At 38.0% G+C, this 17,007-nt stretch overlaps 3 protein-coding genes across 4 annotated transcripts in view; 1 reads left to right on the forward strand and 2 right to left on the reverse strand.

Annotated features, from left to right (window-relative positions):
* The first annotated feature begins 963 nt into the window (after positions 1–963).
* On the forward strand, positions 964–1,930 carry Samtor (S-adenosylmethionine sensor upstream of TORC1). The gene has a single exon (XM_073989642.1). It carries the CDS (start codon positions 1,011–1,013, stop codon positions 1,917–1,919), a length of 909 nt encoding a protein of 302 aa, XP_073845743.1. The 5' UTR covers positions 964–1,010; the 3' UTR covers positions 1,920–1,930.
* Positions 1,931–8,149: 6,219 nt separating this feature from the next.
* LOC141387190 (uncharacterized) overlaps positions 8,150–17,007 on the reverse strand; it is a 225,527-nt gene continuing 216,669 nt past the window's right edge. Inside the window, exons 3-4 of one of the 2 annotated variants that reach the window (XM_073956464.1) lie at positions 8,561–8,933; positions 8,150–8,508 (exon numbers count right to left, since the gene is read on the reverse strand). In XM_073956464.1, coding sequence (XP_073812565.1) covers positions 8,233–8,508; positions 8,561–8,933 — 649 coding nt within the window. In that variant the 3' untranslated portion in view covers positions 8,150–8,232. Of the gene's footprint in view, positions 8,509–8,560; positions 8,934–16,303; positions 16,951–17,007 lie in introns of those variants that run through there. The other variant, XM_073956485.1, reaches the window with a different exon arrangement.
* Positions 9,164–16,351, reverse strand: LOC141387198 (zinc finger X-chromosomal protein-like). Its single transcript, XM_073956510.1, has 3 exons — positions 16,304–16,351; positions 9,530–9,902; positions 9,164–9,464 (listed from the first exon to the last, which is right to left on the reverse strand). Exons 2-3 carry the CDS (start codon positions 9,689–9,691, stop codon positions 9,282–9,284), a joined length of 345 nt encoding a protein of 114 aa, XP_073812611.1. The 5' UTR covers positions 9,692–9,902; positions 16,304–16,351; the 3' UTR covers positions 9,164–9,281.

A 17,007-nucleotide genomic window follows, 5' to 3' on the forward strand; every position in this document is an offset into this window, starting at 1 on the left:
ATTATTATGACCATAACCTTCAAAATACCGAAAATCGGGTGGTACCGTTCTATGGGGTCTGTATTAAGGCGTTGACCTTCTGGTAGAATGTTTTGTACTCCCAATGAAGACTAAATACCAAATTTCAGCCATTTCGGAACGATATTGAGGCCACATCCTTCAAAATACCAAAAATCGGGAGGTACCGTTCTAGACCGATATAGCCCATTTGCAATACCAGACATCCTAGGAGTAATAGGAACTTCTGTACCAAATTACAAGGCTCTATCTTAAAAATTGCGAGCTGTATCTTGATTTCAACAGACGGGCATGGATATATCGATTTAGAATTTTACCCAGGATTGCCCTGATTGTCCTCATATAACCAGTTCAGCTTTTGGCAAGGACTCCAAATCCACTTTATTCATTCTTTTCTCGTGTTCCGCAACCTTTAATTAACTTAACTGATTGGACTAAAAGGCCCCAGCACGCGTTACAACAACCACATGAAAAATTCGAGAACAAATTAGGGGTACTTTACACGGTATGTTTTTTACATATGAGTTGTCACTTCTGCCATACAAAATGTATATGCAAAGTGACAATTCATATGTAAAAAACATATCGTGTAAAGTACCCATTAGACATCACTTACACATTTTTCATGTGGTTGGTGTTCTTAACGCGCGACGCGACTCGCAACGAACCGTATGTGCCGGGGCCTTATGTACCGCGGCCTTAACCAGTGTATTAGCTTGGTATTTACACTGTAAATATTTTTGGCCACTTTCTCCATACAAGTGGATCCACTGTGCGACGGAAAGGTTCTTTTTCCACTTTTTTTAACATGATGATTACTCGGATTATATTTCGTACTTTAAAAAAGAAATGCTGCGTAGTTAAACAGACATACCTATTTTTATTGTGATTCTTCTTTCTACGCCGTCATTTTTGTAAAGAAGGCTTTGTAATGTAACTTAAAAACAGCTGTCTGTGAAGACACATTGCTTAACCCATTCCTAGCAGCACAAATGGCGACAGAAGAACACAAACGATTGGCAAATATAATCAAATCCTGTCACGATTCTTTACGTATCCTTACCAAACAGTATGGAGCAGAAAAAGCATGGCAGGAGCATATCAAAGATGAACAGCGTTTGCAAGAATACGCTGAGGCAATGCATAAACTGGCAAATATTTGGGAGAATAATACCACAAATCAAGATTTAATGGCAAGGAGTAGAGTAAAATGGACAATAGAATATTGTATGGCATATTTCTTTTCGGAACGTATTTACTTGGAGAAACGTTTAAGGGAACAACGATTGCTGGAGTCATGGGAAGGCTTCGACTGTGGCCAATGTAAATATCTTGAAACATTACCCGAGAAAATACACGTCTTGGATGTTGGAAGCTGTTTCAATCCATTTGGAAAATCACAACAGTTTGATGTGACTGCCATTGATTTGTGTCCAGCTACAGATGATGTGTTGAAAGGTGATTTTTTGAAAATCCAAATACAAGATATGCTGAATCCGCAAATTGTTTTAGAAGACAAGGAAGTTTGTACCTTACCCGCTGCCTATTATGAATGTGTGGTATTTAGCTTGTTACTGGAATACATTCCTAGTTCAGAATTACGTTTGCAATGTTGCCGTAAAGCCTATGAACTTTTAAAGTATGAAGGTATCTTGATTATTATTACACCCGATTCACAACATGTCGGGAAGAATGCTGCTATTATGAAAAATTGGCGTTACACTATGGGTGTGTTGGGTTTCAGTCGAATACGTTTTGAGAAGCTACCACACATTACCTGTATGGTATTTCGCAAGGCTAGCGATCCCCGAGTGGCGCAACGATGGTCTGAACTGCATAGAGAGCCATATATGGAATTGACAATTGATATACCACAGGACAATAAAACATTTGATGATTGAAAAAAAAAAAATTATGAAGATTGTGTATTGATACTCGAAGTTGGTTTTGGAGAAAATATAGCAAATCCATGTACCTTGGTCACACACGATAATAACCTTTTAAGGGAGGTGAGATTTTGTTTTCAAACTTTTAAAATGTATTCAAAAACCATGATACAATATCAGGATTCAAAACCAATTCTTTTATTTAGGAAGATCGCAATTTAGCTAAATTTAGGTTATATGATCAGCTTATTGTCTCCGGTTGAATATTCAAAATTATTATTTTAAATTTAATACAGTCATAGATATTTTATTGAACCGTTGCAAATTGTAGGTATAATGTTTCAACTTATGTACATTGAATGACTTTTAAAGGAGGGAGGTAAAAAGTTGGCACTACCTCCTATATGATGAACCATGATTATTAACATTAATGCACATTGAGCTACTATGAATTGATATGCACTCATTAATGTGGGAGAAGTCTCCGGTGTACCTTCGGGGATGTGTATGCATATGTTATATACATATTCTCATTCTAATGGTCAAATCCATTTCATATTCGATTAAGTTCTATACGCCCATTTGCGTGACTGACTGATATGTACGATAATTCTTTGGGGCAATGTATGATTTGGACAACAGGAACAGTATTTGTCTTCTGATAAGGTATGAATATGTGTTTACTGCACCGCGGAGCATTCCAGCACCGATTTATAAGAGACCAAAAAAGTTTCCTTGTCAACATTTATCAGATTGTCGGAATTTTTTAATAACGCCGACCTGCACTTTCAGTGCCATTTTCATGATATATTTTTTTTATACGAAATTCATGATGATGGCTGGTAAATTTATATATTTTTTCTATTGATGTGGAGCATTAAAGACTCGAGAGGCAATTTGCATTCCATTAATTCTGTTTTTTAGCGCTCCATATTCTTTTGGTCTGTGTCGGGACGGGGGAAAACCCAAGGACCATTTTGGATGTACTCCGCCACACTCCAACTTCGGTGAGATACAATAGATGTCGGGAGTGGTTACATCTCAAGGTATTGTTCTGAACTCGTCCATGGGAGGGTTTAGGACAGGCACTATATTGATGCATGCTGTGATAACACAGCCCCAGTGTGTAATCTTCGCCATCAGAATATGAGATTCCGCTGCAGTCCCCCAATAGCAATCGCACCTAACACCAGTCTTTGATGTTCCAATCGCTGGAAATTCATAATCTTTGCAATTTATTTGCAATGGACTCAGAAGTTAGTCCTCCCGCTTTTGGAAGGTCATGACCGACTTTGGGGACCGTCGTTTCGCTTGGGTCGACCATCTATAATAGTCTCCATCAACTGACCACCCGATTTCGTCAGCTAATTGGCATAGTTTCAGGGAGTTTACTAATCATCGCTTCAGAGAACTGCCCAAACCTTCTGATGTTCGTGTAGCAGAGAGTACGTTCGGAGACATTATCAGATAGCTGCAGTCCCTCGCCATATATGTAACTGCTGGTCGAATACCCAAAGTGGAACCAAATTTCCCAGCAACGGCGGTGAGATAAAACAGGGAGCTGACGCTGGAAGTCAACCGTTTGGTGGGCGAGTATAAGCGGAACAAGTGGCGGAATCATCTGAAGAGTTGCAACATTGGAGCCGGAACTTCCAAGTGAATTGTGGACAGCGGTAAAGTCATTCTCGAACCCTGGGAAGAAGGTAGAAAGGAACTCAATAGCTAACCTGTTGCCGATCATCAGCATAGCAGCACAGCACTGCACGCCATCTCCACAAATATTAGTCGAAGACCTAACCAGAACAAGGACAGTATTGGTGGCGCTGGACTTATCAAAAGCCTTTGATGCTGTCAAGCAATGCATGTTCATGCCGGATGCCCCTGCTATCTGCGACAAGCTGAGGAACAAGCTCCTCAAGTCCCTAGCCGACATCACTTGGTGTGCAGACAAAGAAACCTTGTTGACCACATATAACGCAATAGATCGGAGGAGGGATCTTCATAATCTAAAAAGAAAGGCCCAACGTTACATGAGAGAACATCTATATCAACAAGCATATCAAGCAGGTTTAAATAGCATTCACACGGATGCAGTCGCAGATGTCAGTAGGGCAAGGTTTGATGGCACCGTGCATGCGGCACAGGACCGCACGACACACTTCACTTTTTTAACTGCCCTGCCAAACCTACTCAACTATCTCCAGTATCTTTGTGATTACATCCCATCGAAGTAGTCACAGTCCTAGAACTGGAGATATACCCAGAGCCAGATTAAGCAGAAACACGAGCATACAATCATATAAAATACTGCTAAAACAACAAATCAGAGTAGTTTGGCTCAACGACGTTCGGGATGGTGCCGCCGTCTGAATTCCTATAGGACATGGATCGTTGACACCGTGCAAAACATCTACGACACAGGCCCGCGCGACTTTCTGCACCTTTTCAACTGCCCTGTCAAACCTACTCAATGGTTTTGTGGTTACATTCCATCGAATTAACCACATTCCTAGAACTGAAGGACGTACAAACATAAAATAAAAACTATGTTACAACAACAACTAATCATGTTAGGCCTACTGCGCTTAGGTTGGTTTATTAGGCGTCTTTGTCAGGTTATACGCTATATTCATTATCTTCCTAGCTTTTATTCTTTTTACGAAGCTGTAGAAGCATAATAATTTTCTACTTCGAAAAAAAAAATGTAAATGTTCAGCCTAATTGATTGGAACATGAGACCAAGACCCTCGAAATAGGTAAAACAAGGTCCTATATTGAAAAGTTGTGCGTAGCGAAGATGCCAAATTAGAACCTAATCAATTGGAAAATGGGCTAAGACCTTCGAAATAGTTAAAATCAGGGGTACCTATATATGAAAGCTATACCAAAACTTGGACCTATTTTGATGATCTTTTGCATAGAGCGTTTAATATTTAGGTTAGGTTTAAGGATGCGCAGCCCTCTATTTAAATAGGTGACTGCTTCACTCTGAGGCCGTTGGCCCATTGTGGTCATCCTGTGTAGGCTATTTAAGGAGGATGGAGGTGTGTTGTTGAGATGATTTAAGATGAAGGAGATGATAGAGTTTTGATGCAGCTTGATGAGATGAGGATGATGGGATAGAGATTATGAGATGATGGTGAGTGTGGGAGATATGGAGATTGACGCCAAGGAATTATCTCATATCTCCCTAGTGTTGTTTGCAACATGGGACACCTACAAAGCAGATGTTCGACAGTCTCTATCTCCTCCGCATCTTCACATAGTCTGCAGTAGTCAATGCCACTGTCGTCTCATTTTGAATTTAGGGACCTCACTCTGCAGTTACCTGTTATAAGTCCCACCGCGATTTTCATCCCTAACTTATCAAGTGAGAGGAGGGAAGCCCTTCTTCGACGAGAAACCACAGGCCAGATTGCCTTGGATACCCTACAACCAGGTTCCAATATCCATCTTTGATGTGCTTTCTCATTGAAGATCTCCCGAACTTTGCCGATGTAGTGGCACAGCGGTGCCCGAACGGTTTCATAAACTGATAAGTCGATAGACCTAGAGCCACATCGAGCCAGTTCATCTGCTACCTCGTTTCCCATGATATTGCTATGACCCGGAACCCAACATAGCTTTACGATATCGTGTATATCCTGCAGAGCTCTCCTACAATCAAGAATAGCTCTTGAATTTATGGTCCGTGACTTGAGAGCCTTGAGGGTCACCGGTCCTGTAAGACTGCCTTTAAGCCACTTCACCAATTCAGCTGCTTTCTTGATAGCAAGAATCTCCGCCTGAAAAACACTACAATTATCGTCAAGCTTATATAAGTTTTTAATTAGTGGATTCTCGCAGTAGACGCCAGCGCCAGTACCTTCTTCCATCTTGGACCCGTCTGTGTGTAAATTGTGTAAATTGCCAGACCGTCCAGAGGAGTTATGCACTGAGCCCATGCGTCTCTGCTTGGAAATATAACAGTTAAGGAGTCAAACTTGAATGAGGTAGGCATATAACCGCTTACGCAACCATTGTCACCTAACTCAAGTCAACTATGAACTAGTTTTAGGACATTCGAGTGTCCAAAGTGTGAACCACGCCAACACCCTGACTCCCGGAGTTCTCGCCGCCTGAAACTGGATTAGGATGTCCAGAGGTTGGAGATTCAGGATGACGTTTAAAGCAGCTTGATGAGTCCTTTAAATCGATCCGGCAATCAGCAGTGACGCGGTTCTTTGTACACTCGATAATTTGGAAAGTAACGCTTTGTTCCCAAGAGCTTGCCACCAGACCAGTCCACCATAGGTCAGTATGGGCAGGACCACGGTTACATACAGTCAGTGTATGATCTGTGGTCTCAATCCCCAGCTTTTCCCAATGGAGTTCTTACAGAAATAGAGTGTCATGAGTCCTTTCTTCGTTCGCTCCTCTACATTTCTTTTCCATGACAAGCGATGGTCCAGAATAGTGCCGAGGTATTTATCTTCCGTAGAAAGTTCCAGGGCCACCCGTCCAGGACTGGAGGCTCGAAATTTGGAATAGTACAAGCTCTGTTTTTTTCTGGTTTACTCCCAGACCGTTGTTCTGGGCCCAGTTTGCAGGAATTTGCTACTTATCAGCACAACCACATCATCAGCATAAGCAACCACCTTGATCTTCAGCCGGTCGAAGCACACAAGTATTTTACTTATTACCAGAAGCCATAGCAGGGATGAGAGAACTCCTCCCTGCGGAGTGCCTCTGTTAACAGATTCCCTCACGGAACTCTCTTCTATGCATGAGTTGACGATTCTACTCTTCAGCATTTCATCAATCCATTCCACAAGAATGGAGGAATTGCCTGTGTTGCTAAGAGCATTGTGGATTGATTCAAGTTTCACGTTATTGAAAGCCCCCTCTATATAGGGGAAGGCCGCCAGCGTGAAGCCTGAATTTTCATATGCTTCTCAACATGCCCGACCACCTCATGCAAGGCAGTCTCCACTGATTTGCCTTTAGTGTAGGCATGTTGCGATTTGCTGATGTTAATGGGGTTTAATTGTATTCTAATTTCAAGATCCAGTAACCTTTCTAATGTTTATAAGAGAAAGGAAGAAAGACTAATTGGTCTGTAGTCTTTTGGTAGAGTATGACTTGGCTTCCCCGCTTTGGGGATGTAGGTCACCTTAACCTCCTTCCACAGACCAGGTATGTACGATAACAAAAAACTAGCCTTGAAAATTTCTACCAGGATTGATATCGCCGGCTCAGCCACATTCTGTAGCATTGCCGGTATTATACCATCCGGTCCCGGTGATTTATAAGGCTGGAAATTGTTGGCGATCAACACCGAATTCTTGTGTGATTAGTTATTCTGTCAATCAGATGTTCATCTTCGACAGTTCGGATTCGACTGTGACTTGCTGTTGGCAACCGGGAAAATGAACCCCTGACAGCAGATCCAAAGTCTCTAGACCGGAGTAAGTCCAGGAACCATCGCTCCGTTTGATACTACCTATGGATTTTGGGTCCTTAGATAGTATCTTACAGAACCTGGCAGCTTCACTAACCCCTTCTATCGACTCGATGAAACTAACCCAAGAATTTCGCTTAGCTTTCTTGATTTCACTCTTTTACTTGTTGAAATTGACCTTGTAGGCATGCCAATCCGTGCTGAATTTCGTCTTACTGGCTTTATTGTAGGATTGCCTTGCTGGTTTACGCAGATTGGCTAATTGTTTAGTCCACCACACCGGTTGGGATTTCTTCACCGGATAGGTGATTGGACAAGAGTCCTCATAGCACGTCAGAAGGGTTTTGATTAGGGAATCCACAGCTCTCTCAACCTCCTCGACAGTATGGAGAGTGTTACTTCCACCTCCACATAGTTTTGAGGCCGTCAGAGCTTCGAATTTACCCAATCCGTCCTCCTGGGATTTCTATGAGGGTTCTGTGTTACCCCAAGTATAGAGATTTAATATTTACTAAGAACTCAAAATATCAACATTTGGCGAAATTAGTTAGAAAATATGGGTAAAATGTACAAATACTTTACGTACAAAAACCACTGTTGCAGTGTTGTAGCGATTTTTTACTTTAAAGTGCTAAAGTATTCAAGAAGAATTCTGGGCGTATGAACTTGAACTTGTAAATTAACTATTTCACACAAATTTTAGATTCACTGTGGCAGTTTTGTTGAGATGTGTGTTTACATATTATTTTTAAAGTAAGTCAGCTTAATATCATATTAGTTGTTTTCAAATTTAAAAAACAAAAAGTTTTTAAAATTTAATATTATGCGAATGAAAAAGCCGAAAATTTATTTAAAAATTTAATTAAGATGCCTAAGCAATACTACCAATTAAACACTAGCGTTGTTGCTGCTGCTGCTGGTGGTGTTGTTGTTAGTATTATTGCTAGTAGTGTTGTCATTAGTAGAATTATTACTATTGACATTTTGGTTTACGTTCTCATAATTATTAATACCACTGGGACGAGGACGACGTATCATATTAATACTATATTCTACAGGATGATGGCGACGATAGTGCGTGGAACGATTTGATTTCGATTTGAAGGTGGCATCACAGTAAGCACATTTATACAAATCGATGCCAGTATGGGTGGCTGTATGTTCCTGCAATGAGAATTATAAATTAATATCTATACTCCTCCCATTGAAGACTTACCTTTAGTAGTGTGGGTGTCTTAAATGCCTTATCGCACATTGTACATTTATGTTTCTTTTCGGGGTTATGCTTAAATTCCATATGCTTTTTCCTCGCCTCCCTGGTGGACGAAACAAAACCACATATTTCACAAGTATGATCCTCATCGGCCCTTACATGCATATTTAACATGTGACGTTGTGCTGTCCAACGACTAGAATACCATTTTCCACAATATTGACACTGTTCGGGTATTTTTGGTGTATGCACTTTGTTGTTGTGTTTCTTTAAGGTATCATGAGTGGGTAAGGCTTTACCGCAAATATCGCATATAAATTCCTTATTTGGATTATGATATTCCATGTGCCGTAGCAAATAGGCTTCACAGGAGAATCTGAAAGAGAATGAGATGTTTTAAAATTAGAAATGTAAATGGAACTTTCTTTGGTTTAAAGACATACAGTGGAATTGACTAAGTATTAAATTTGTGTTTAAACAATTTTGTTAATATAATTAATTCAATGTCAACTTTCATAATTGTTGCTAACAAAAAGTTTAACTGACTCACAACACACAGTAAATTATCACGAGTTACCGTTATAGGAGAAAAAAACAAGATAAGGATTTTACAAGAATGTTATTTTTAAGGGATATACATTTTATTTTTCCTTTACACTAGCAAATTTAGAAGAAAATTATTTTTTATTTCATAAACGTTTACTTTTACTGACTATAACTACAATTATGCTGTTGTGGTGGTATAATTTTCAATTGCTGTTGGCCGGGAACGTCTAATCATATTGGCATTATACTCCACTGGATGATGACGCCTATAATGGGTTGAACGATTGGACTTTGATTTGAAAGTTGCATCGCAATAGGCACATTTATATAAATCTATACCGGTATGAGTGGCCATATGTTCCTAAAATGAAAAAATAATAATTATTATTATTTCCATTTGTAACGATTATTTCTAACCATACTTACCTTTAACAATGTGGGTGTCTTGAAGGCCTTCTCACACATCGTACACTTGTGTTTCTTCTCTGGATTATGTTTGAAATCAATGTGCCGCTTCTTGGCCGGTTTTGAAGATGAAACAAAGCCACAGATTTCACAACGATGCTCCTCATTGGCATGGACATGCATGTTACGTATATGCCGGAGGGCTGTTCTACGACTCGAATACCATTGACCACAATATTTACATTGTTCTGGAACTTTGGGTTCATGGACATTTTCTTTGTGTTTCCTTAGTGTAGTTATTGTTGTCTCCGCTCTACCACAAATATCACAAATTAACGTTTTTGCTGGATTGTGATATTTCAGATGACGATTTAAATGCGCTTCACATGAAAATCTGAAAATAATGTAAAGGGGAATTATACGGCATTCAAAAATATACTTAATCACTATTTTATAATAAGGTGGTTCCATTGCTTTGTTTTTACTGTATGGTTTGGTTTATAAAGTTAATATTGCGTTTGCATATAACCAATTTTAATAAAAAATTCCATTGCGTATACGCCAAAATGAATCCTGATCAAGAAGGTTAACCCCGCAAAAAGTTCTAATGCTAACGGCGTATTTATAGCTAGTGTCTTTGATTTGCCATGCATGCTATGGACAAAAACCCGTAACATTATTGAATAAGTTGATCCTTATATAGAACCATTTTTAGAATCTACAGAGGTTTTCAATGCAAATACATACATATGTACATATGTATGTATGGGGATTTCTGGGTGAAATCCGACACTTTTTTGAAAAAGTAAAAAAAAAAACATTTTTTCTATTTGGACCAATATTAAAGAACTTACGGGTATTTCTTTGCACATAATTTTTACAGAATTCGACTTTTTTCAAGGCGCAATATCTCTGGAACTTTTGGTCAAAAAATCTGAAAATATACTGAAATGTTTTGCTGATGGGCAGCATTAACACAGCAAAAATTAAAGGAAATCAAAACAACTTTTTGAAAAGTGTGCGATTTCACTCAGAAATCCGCGTATATTTTTGTTAATGTCTGTAAATGTCTTGAGCATCTTATTCCATATCGCTGTAATACAGAATTAATGCGAAGTATTGCAATTCAAAACGTCACTGAGGTGAATTTGAAACGCAGAATACACACAAAATAAGCATCAGGTTGAAAACTGATGCATTAGCTAAACTTTGCAACGGTGTGCATTTTCAAATACTTTTGCAATGCAAGAGCAATAATTTTAACAAAGCAGTTCTATGACGTTTCGGAAGTCAGCCATCCAGATATATCTGAATACGCGGAAATCACAGTGTTTTGTTGTTGTAGAAACGCAAATGTGATCGTTCATGTATTATTTCAGATATCTGGTTCCTTTTACTCTGGGCAGCTAAACAAATACAGCCTGTCGTGGGGTCCCAGTCCACATGCAGAGCATTTGTTGGATATCGTGTTAACAATTTCAGGCCAATATAAATTGAGGCAGTCTGCATCGTCCGGATCTTAGCTGGGGTAAAACCACTCGTGTTTGCCTTTGTAGCTGGCGTTCTTCTGCTGCGATGGATGGAGAATGGTCTGTTAGTACGGCATTTACACTGTACTTTGGACTGCTTGCGAAACTGCATCGATTGAATGCTATGCAAGTCCGCCTGATAGGCTCGTTGATCTAGCTTAAACGAACGACTTAAACATGCTATAAAACGTTACACCCAATGTCTTGGGGTAGTTAGTGCTCGCACGCCATCGACCAATATGTTCAGGAGGATCCTCAGATGGAAGAACAGCACTTATTAATCAATGCAGATATTTAACCTATCACATAGGTATGTCATCGACGATAGGACCAGACGCCAACATCCTACTATCACCCGCGTATATTACAATCTTACGATATCTGGTGGGCGTTCAATAATTTCAGTAAGGTAGAAGTGTATCCGGAGTTCTCACCCCGCTTTGGTGACACCTGTTTTACTCTACGGGTTGTAGACTTATTGGGGGTTATCATGAACGGCAATTCCCCGTGAATTTTTTCACTTTCTCCCTTAAGTTGCAATGGCGAAAAAACAAAACTCACGGGGAAATTTCATTCGTGATAACCCCCATTATTTGTGAATTCCACAAACGACTGGCGAGCACACATACAGTTGATTATCCAACGTTTTATTCATGACTGATCGGTTCTGTTCTGGTTCAGACCTCGACTAATATCTGCGGATATGGCGAGTAATGCTGGTAAAGTTACGGCTGGCTTCAGTAGTGGATCACTCTGCAAACTTTTCAGGCTGCTGGTACTCCGGTTTTTTACTCAAATCAGGTTTTATATTTTTGAAATTCCATGTGGGCCCAACGCTTTGGGTGATTTCACGTTTCGGATGACATGCGATAGGGCTCATATACGACATAGCATGCACATTTTCTCCCTATCACTCTCGGTTAAAAAACGCGCACCTTTTCGGATCCGTCAATGTGCCGCTCTTGAAACAGAAGCTGACTTTCGAAATGTCATATGCTTTGTTAATGTCTTGAGCATCCTATTCCATATCGCAGTGATACAGAATTAAAGTATTGCACTCCAAAACGTCACTGTTGCGCATTTGAAACGAAGTATACACACAAAATAAGCATCAGGTAGAAGACAGATGCATTGGGCAGATTGTGCAACGGTGTTCTTTTTAAAATACATTTACAATGAACGAGCAATAACTGAAACAACGCCGTTTTATGACGTTTCGGAAGTCAGCCAGCCAGCCTTCTTATCATCCACAATTTACTTATGGGTCTATCTTGCATTGCCACTTAACTTGAGTTGAGTTGTCAGTTGTCTGCGCGACTGAGATGAAATGTTGTACCATTAATGTCAACTCAACTGGGTGGTCGATAAACATGTTATCGATCAGTGTTTTTTCAAACTTGTGACCTCTATTCGCAAAAAAAAAAAACATTTTAAAAATAATTGCGCTTTGGATAACTCTTTTGTGAATTCTGGACAATATTTTAATATTTTGGCTGAGTTTTCGAGCAAATTTGGAAAACAACCCAAGATTGAAATATAACCTGGCCATTGAATCTTCGGATCGTCAAGTTTTATTTGCAAAAAATGATAAGTTCGGTGGAATTATTTTTTGATGATGAAGAAAATGTACAGGACATTGCATCTATTAGAAGAAATTTGAGGGACAAGTCGAATCCATTGGAATTGCCATCTGCACTGTGAGTTGATGTTCATGTGGAAAGAACTGTATAATCAGTAAATGATTTCAGGTTTAAGGCGTATTTTCGATTGCCAAAGATGCCGTAGTTTACATTGTGGTAACGTTAAAGGATGACTTCAAAGTTACAGATCAACAGCAATACCCCCACTTTTAAAAGTGTGCGCAGCGTTGAGATTCTTTGCGGACGGAAGTTTCCAAAAGTCCCATGGCAATGATTTCAACAATTACATGGGTCAATCTACATTGTCGAGCGTATTGAAGGAAGTTGTCCACTTGATAGAGGACAAATTGTGCCAAAATTGGATCTTTCGAAGTTGACGAAGGAGGAAAAAAGACATAATAAAAACCATTTTTATTCAAAAACTAAATTCCCTGGTGTAGTTGGCTGTATAGATGGAGGATGTTCCTCATTTGTACTTAAACTGAACCTCCGCACCAAAGGCGATAAATTCACTTATTGTGATGGACCACCACCAGTGTCGTTGAAGTTTATTTTATTTTGAGGCATTTTCTTTTTCAACTTTGCTTTAAAGTGAATCCAGACTCTGCCACTCTTCAGGTGTTCGTGTTGGAGGTTCATGGCTGTTTAAACTGTCCGAAATGGACCTCCACGCTTCATCCGCTGTGGCTTTGGTTTCACCAAAACTCCCGAACTCCTCGGGCTAAGTTTGGATTTTCACTCAGTTTATCAATTAATATTTCGAACTGCTGCTTTGTCGTTATTTTCACCATATTGATACACAAAATTAATTAATGATGCAAAGAATCAATAATTGTTAATAAAATGTTTATTTTTCCTTCTATTTTACTTCTTGTTTCTTCGAAAATGTTCACTGCAACTGAAAATTTGTGGTTGCTGAAAAACAGCCGCTTCGTCAACTGAGATTCGCAACTTCAGTTGAGAGTTGCCATACGTGGATCAATTTTGACAACTGGCAACGCCACTCAACGATAATTGTTATCGACGATCGACCCCTTAATCCTGTACCAATGTCTGTTCACTTTTTCCGCTTATGCTACTAGCCTGTTGTTTTTAAGAGTAAATTCCATAGCCCTTAGGTCTTGAAGGTTCGTACGACGAAGCTCATCGCGCTCATTTGCTAGTCCTGTCGTCTATGCTGGGAAATTTGGATAATATCCCGGAAAGTTTTCTTTCTTTCTAAATTCTCTAAATCCTTGTTAATAAGATTTTCCGCGGTTCGGAAAAGTACGGCGATCAGAGGCTATGAAATCGGGTGGTCTGTTAGCGAATATGGTCTGAGCTAAGGGAAATGACGTCACTTATCGCACCAGGTAACAGCTGCGGCCGGATCAGGGGTCATCACCTGAGCAATTGTGTTTGTTTGCGTATATGTGACATGATGTGTTTGGTTGGCGAATAATAACACTCTCCACTAATTCGGGTGGGGACGCCTTCATTCAGCGTGCGAAACGAATAGCTATCTATTTGATATGCAAGTGCCATACTCCTCTCGTCATTAGCTAAAAGGGAATGAATGCCATAATCCACTAACAGGTGGTTTTTGCCTAAACCTGGAGTACAATTTTTTTACCGGCTGGATGTATAACAGGGTTATGACTTTTTGACATTTTTTCACAAAAATTATATCCTGTTTTCACGAATGAATGACCTTTTGCCAATTTATATATATTAATGGCTAAAATAACTTTTATTTCACATAAATGTTGAAAAAGGTCACATAAATGTTGAAAAGCCACTTTTAATTTTTATGATTTATGAAATAATGTTATATAATATAAAATGATATATATGTATGTAATAATATGACGATAAAATAGTAAGAAACCAACGGTTATGTCGTTTTCAGATAAATATCTGCTTATAGTTTTCAGATAAATATCTGCTTATAGTGACTTCAAAAAATGGTCAAAAGTTGTGAAAAATAAAAACTTTAAAATGTTTTTTGTGAGTAAGCTTTTTTTATCGAATCACTTTATAATTAAGATTTTATGTAATCTTATGTAGCAACACATCACACTCACAACCAACTACGAAAATGTTCCTAAGACCTCAATAAACAACTTTCTTAAACATACGAACTCTGTAGAATCTGCCCTTAAAGGTCAAAATAACACCAAAATCCGAGAAATAAAAAATTACAAAAGAAATTTGAACTTGAAGATGAAGTTTGATGGATTTTATATGTTCACAATTGTTGTTCTTTATGAAAAGAACTACAACTTTGTCTACGAGAGTAAATCAAAATTCTTAACAGTTTAGAAGATATGAAGCTTGCAAAATGATCCCGTTCGACATCATAGCCTCAACCTTTAGCGCCGGTAACAACAAAAATTGATGAGATAGAGACACGAGTTTTCTTTTTTTTTGGTCTTTTTCATGCTGCGATATCAGAGTATGGTTAATAATTTTTGTGTTGCATAGTGTAACAAAAACAAAAAACATACACTCCCGCTCACTTGGATAGCACCCCCCTTCAAAATTTTTTTCAACCTTCATTTTTTTCGAATTGTACAAGATATGAAGTTTTTAAGTTTTATTATATTTTGCTTCATGTGTTTGGAGTAAACTTAGTCATTCATTTGCATTCAAATCCAATTTGTATAAGAATTATGCAACGAAAACAAAATAAAGTCAAAAATTGAACTAAAAAATTTGGCTCATTTGAATAGAACCCCCCTTTAAAAGTTGTGAATACAGAAAGATTGTATGAGAATATCGATGCATATTTACTCTATATTGAAAACGAAGTCCTTTCAGTATGCCTTTCAATAATGCTGATATCCTGGAGGTGCCGCCATATTCTACAGTGGTAAATATTCTCTAAAATGTATGGGAATGACGTATGCGTAAAATATACGACTAAAGGAGACAGTACGCTTCCAAAAATAAACTTGTTGAATGAAAAAAGCAAGCTTTGTTGGGCATTACACCTGATTATGTAAAGAATCCTTGCCAAAGCAGGATATACGGGTGTATCCTTAATCAGGAGGGATATACTTTTACTGAATATTACTGAAAGGACTTTGTTTTCAATATAGAGTAAATATGCATCGATATTCTCATACAATCTTTCTGTATTCACAACATTTAAAGGGGGGTTCTATTCAAATGAGCCAAATTTTTTAATTCAATTTTTGACTTTATTTTGTTTTCCTTGCATAATTCTTATACAAATTGGATTTGAATGCAAATGAATGACTAAGTTTACTCCAAACACATGAAGGAAAATATAATAAACCTTAAAAACTTCATATCTTGTGTAATTCGGAAAAAATGGAGGTTGAAAACAAATTTTGCAGGGGGGTTCTATTCAAGTGAGCGGCAGTGTACGTAGAATAAGAAGTTATAACTATAGCTGAAAAATGATTTCAATTTAAATGAAATCATGCAAGATGAATTACATATTTTATCTTAAAAAATAATTTATAAATAAGGTTATGGATAGGTTAATGGATAGCTTTTATTATTTTAAACAAAATCAATTTTTATTGTTTTCAATCGAATTTATTTATTATATACTATTTTATTTTATAGATTTGGCGTCAATGTGCTTTTTATATGATTTGTTTAAAGGAAATGTTTACCTTAAAAGACCCCTTTTATGTATTTTGTTATGCTGTGCAAATTCAAGAAAAAAATCTAAAAGATATTTGGCTTGGATTGAACTAAACCCGGCTATATCTTGTTTTTAATGAATTATAACTTAGTCTAGGGCATTACGAAAGCCATAAAGTCTACCACAACTCCTCGTGGTCATTCTGGGTATTGTTAATAACATTACTACAGTGGAAAGTAGAAATTTAAAACTGGTCAAAAATTAATTTTCAAGAAATTACTTCTCAAGAGTATAGCCACCGAAGAAAGTTGAAAATATTAAAACAATTTTTAGACATTACACTTTTACTAATATGCAAAAGGAGTCTAAATATGTAATCAAAAACATGGTCAATAGAAGTTGTTTGAAAGAGACTAACTTTGAAACGTTGCACAGCTTTTAGAAAAATTAAAAATACAAATATTAATTAAACTTTAGATTTTTTTAAGAAAAATTCTCTTGCTCTATATGAAGTGGTGGAGCTCCATCGGGTCGTGGTCGTATTAACATATTATGTTTATATTCCACAGGATGATGACGCCTACAGTGGGTGGCACGATTTGATTTCGATTTAAATGTAGACTCACAATAGGCACATTTGTACAAATCTATGCCAGTATGAGTTGCAATATGTTCCTGGAAAAAAGAAAGAAAGCCATGATTAATTAAGAAAAAAATCTAAGATACAAATTC

This window comes from Musca autumnalis, unplaced genomic scaffold (genome assembly GCF_047663935.1).
Source record: "Musca autumnalis isolate F117 unplaced genomic scaffold, ASM4766393v1 scaffold_5, whole genome shotgun sequence".
Classification (NCBI taxonomy): domain Eukaryota; kingdom Metazoa; phylum Arthropoda; class Insecta; order Diptera; family Muscidae; genus Musca; species Musca autumnalis.

What these genes read in the sequence shown, in the direction of transcription:
- Samtor (XM_073989642.1), top strand. Translation starts at nt 1,011, where the DNA reads ATGGCGACAGAAGAACACAAACGATTGGCAAATATAATCAAATCCTGT.
- LOC141387198 (XM_073956510.1), bottom strand. Translation starts at nt 9,691, where the DNA reads ATGCATGTCCATGCCAATGAGGAGCATCGTTGTGAAATCTGTGGCTTT. An exon ending in AGACACCCACATTGTTAAAG is followed by an intron (nt 9,465 to 9,529) that starts GTAAGTATGGTT and finishes TTTTCATTTTAG; the next exon opens with GAACATATGGCCACTCATAC.